Source organism: Emiliania huxleyi (genome assembly GCF_000372725.1).
Source record: "Emiliania huxleyi CCMP1516 unplaced genomic scaffold EMIHUscaffold_254, whole genome shotgun sequence".
Taxonomy (NCBI): domain Eukaryota; phylum Haptophyta; order Isochrysidales; family Noelaerhabdaceae; genus Emiliania; species Emiliania huxleyi.
The window spans coordinates 174,128-177,746 of record NW_005200138.1 but is presented as its reverse complement, the minus strand read 5'-3'; the positions used below and the strand labels follow the sequence as shown (position 1 = coordinate 177,746).

The following is a 3,619-nucleotide window of genomic DNA, read 5'->3' as shown; positions in this document are numbered from 1 at the left end:
CTCTCTCTCTCTCTCTCTCTCTCTCTCTCTCTCTCTCTCTCTCTCTAAACCGTCTCACTCAAAATCTCTCTCTTTCTATCTCGGCTCTCTCTCTCTCTCTCTCTCTCTCTCTGTCTCTGTCTGTCTCTCTCTCTCTCATGTCTCAAAATCTCTCTCTCAGAAGCGGACACAAAAACTCGCGCGCGCGTGAACAGGGCTCCAGGCCCCAAATTACGTGTGAGTGTTAGAGTTGTTTGGTATTGCTAAAAATCTCTCTCTCAGAAGCGGAGCACACACGAAGATCGAAGTCGGCACAACAAAAATCCCCTTTGCAGCCAAGCCTACAGGGCACCTAATTTCGCTTCGCGCGCGGCCTGGGGATAGGTAGATAGGTAGGGCGTTTTGGCGCGAGTCATGGTGACAGACCCCCTATCTGGGCAGGAGCCGGAACCCTGGGCGACCCGCCAGGAAGAAAGACAGGTGCGAGGCGCGCCCAACGCACAAGGCTGGGACACTACTCATCGTTACCATCGACAAAGCATGATCGACCCGCAGCGCAGCGATGCCGCACTGCCGCAAGCCTTGGTCGTGACCGAGCTGATGGTAACTGGGATGTGCTGCCAGAGCGAGGTGGCTCTCATCCGCAAGAAGATTGGCATGCTGGACGGCGTCGTCGACCTCAAGTTCAACCTCATGCTCCGCCGCTGCACCGTGACGCACACTGAAGATCTGACGGCTGTCCAGCTCCTGCGGCCGCTGAACTGGGCTGCGCTGGGCGCAACGGTTCTACCACCAAAGGGAGCCGGTGGCGCCGGCATTCAGCGAGGCGCTCTTTGCCGGCCGGGCTTGCTCGTGGCCTTGCTCAGCTTGCTCCTCTTTGGCCTCTCGAACGGCATTTGGGCGCGTCCCGATGGCACCGAGTGGTGGGAAGACCCATTCTCGTACTTTGCACTTTCAAACGTTTGTGCTCACCGCCGCCGCCCACAGTCTGCAGCCGCCCAGTCCACAGAAACCCATGGCAACCTCTCCAGCACCGCCCTCAGGTGCTGCTTGGCCTGCCGATCCTGCTCCGGCGCGCCCTCACCGGCCTCCTGCAGAGGCGGATCAGCATGTTTGCGACGATGGCGATCGCGTGCGTCGGCGCGCTTGTGCTGCTCGACCTCTGGGAAGCGAGCGCGGTCGTCTTCTTCTACAATGTGAGCCCCCGAATCGATCCGAGGGCACCCGAAATCGGAAGATGACGCGAGCTGTGTTGCCACGTCCGTAGGCGTCCGAGTGGCTACAGCTATGGTGCGTCCACCACACGGCTGCCGCGTCCGACAGCCTCGGCGGCCTGCTGCCAGAGCTTGCCTACCCGGCGGATGGCTCAGCGAGCAAACCGCTCTCCGAGGCGCCAGCTCGCACCGACTGCGCGTGCCTCTGAATCTCAGTGTCAACAGAGTCGCGCCGTTTTCTTTACTGGCAGGTTGTCGTCGGAGAGCTCTTGCTCGTCAAGCCGGGTTCCGCCGTGCCGGTGGACGGCGAGGTTGTCGGCGGCTCGTCGGCCGTTGACGAGTCCATGCTTACCGGGGAGGCGGTGCCTGTCGCCAAGCGGGAGGGCTCGAGCGTGTTTGCGGGGACGGCCAACCAGACCGGAGTCCTCACGCTCAAGGCATTCCCCTTTCTCTATCACATCACGCTCCCGAACTGTGCGCCGGCCAGGAGAGTAAAATTCTCAAAACCGCGAAGAGACGCCACAAGGTAGGGCCCGGGGAAGGGAGGGCGTGAGGGTGTCTGCTCTTACTGGCGTACTTCAGGTCTCGCGGCTGCCCGAGGACGCAACGGCGGCGCAGCTGACAATGCTCGTGAGCCAGGCGCAGGGCGAGGGGACGCGCAGGCCCGTACTGGAGCGCCTCGCTGGCGTGTACACCGTGATGGTGCTGCTGAGCGCGTTGCTGCTCGCGACGGTGGGCCGCTGCGCTCGCCCCTCGGGCATGCCTGCTCCCTCAGCGTTCGCTCGCCCGCAGGTGCCGCTTAGTCTGTGCTCGTGGGGCGACGGCGACTCGCACGACGAAGATGCGACGTGGACGAGCCGGTGGATGCACTCGGAGGACGGCACTGACTCGTGTGTGTGGTGGCTTCGGCGTGCGCTCGCCCTCGTCGTCATTGCATGCCCCTGCGCGCTGATCATAGCGATGCCGGTCACGAACGCGTGTGGGATCTCCGCTGTTGCGCGCTGGGGCATCGACTCCTCGCCGTTCGACATGTGAGGCGCTTGGGCTCTGAGCATAACACGGTTGCCACAGGCATCCTCGTCAAGAGCCCGCAGCAGCTCGAACTGCTGGCACGCGTGTCGAGGCTCGCCTTCGACAAGACGGGCACGCTCACAGAGGGCCGCTTCCGCCTCCGCCAGGTCCTCTCCAGCGTCCCACACTTGAGCAGTAGCCACGTCACCGAGGGGTGCCGACCGCTCCCGCAGGTCACGACCAATGAGGCCAATCCGCGCGCAACGCTCGCGGCCGTCATTGAGGCAGCGGCCGCGGTCGAGAAGAGCTCGTCGCACCCCATCGCCGCTGCATTCCTCGAGTATGCTGCGGAGCTTGGCGTCGACCCGCCGCCCGCGCCGCAGTTCACGTTGCTCGAGGGGGAGGGGCTTGTGGCCGTCGTCGACGGCGTCACGGTGCACGTCGGCAACGAGCGCCTCGCGCGTCGTGTCTTGGCGGAGACGGCCAAGGCGAACGGAGAGCCGCCGAGGACTCCGGCCACAGAGGCAGCGGCTACGGCGTACGCGGAGGCGAGGGCTGCTGTCACGTATGCGACGCGAGAGGGCTTACCCGCCCGCATGCTCAAGGCGCTACAGAAGAAAGAAAACGCCGCCCGCGAGGCGCTCGACGCAGCCAGAGCAGACGCGCGCGCAGATCAGGCTCGCGGGCCCGGTGGCACACCGCCGATGCCACTATCGGCGCAAACAACGTCGCCGCCGCCCTCGCCGCCGGGCAGCACAGCCGATGGTGGGGACGAGTGCGGGGTCGGCTGTTGTGGCGGCGGATGCGGTGTGCCTCCCCTCGACCTCTCCTCGGAGCTCGTCGCGAGGTGGCAGCAGGCGGGCTGGACTAGCGCAGCCTCCGCTCCACGCCAGCGTGTGGGGAAGCCTCACCTTGGAGCACCTCACCCCATAGGCCGGCTGTTCGGTGCTCTGGGTCCTCTTCGATGGCGAGATCGCCGCCGCTTGCCAGGCCCGCCGCCACCGCCGCCACCACCCGCCATCACCGGCGCCATCGCCCCCCCCCTTCAGCTCTCGCCCTCACCAAGCCCACCCGCGCCGCCCGCCCCCGCAGCTCTCGGATGAGGTCCGCGGCGAAGCGGCAGCTACCATGCGCGAGCTCGAGGCGCTCGGCGTCGACGCGACCATGCTCACGGGCGATTGCGAGGCGACAGCGCAGGCGGTGCGCGTACAAGTCGGCATCGGCGACGCCGTGGCCGGCATGAAGCCATCTGAGAAGCTCGAGCGCATCCGGGCGCTGCGCAAAAAGGGGGTCGTGGGCATGGTCGGTGACGGAGTAAACGACGGTCCCGCGCTCGCGGCTGCCGACGTGGGCATCGCGATGGGCGTGAGCGGCACCGCGATGGCCTCGGCGGCCGCAGGCGTCGTGCTCATGTC

The 3,619-nt window shown here is 65.6% G+C and overlaps 1 protein-coding gene across 1 annotated transcript; it reads left to right on the top strand.

Annotated features, from left to right (window-relative positions):
* Window positions 1-519: 519 nt before the first annotated feature.
* Window positions 520-3,075, top strand: EMIHUDRAFT_469169 (hypothetical protein; the record flags this gene model as incomplete). Its single annotated transcript, XM_005777858.1, has 6 exons — window positions 520-939; window positions 1,023-1,175; window positions 1,247-1,369; window positions 1,445-2,371; window positions 2,438-2,638; window positions 3,052-3,075. The coding sequence occupies 4 exons, from the start codon at window positions 520-522 to the stop codon at window positions 1,721-1,723; spliced, it is 975 nt and encodes a 324-aa protein (XP_005777915.1). The 3' UTR covers window positions 1,724-2,371; window positions 2,438-2,638; window positions 3,052-3,075.
* Window positions 3,076-3,619: the final 544 nt, after the last annotated feature.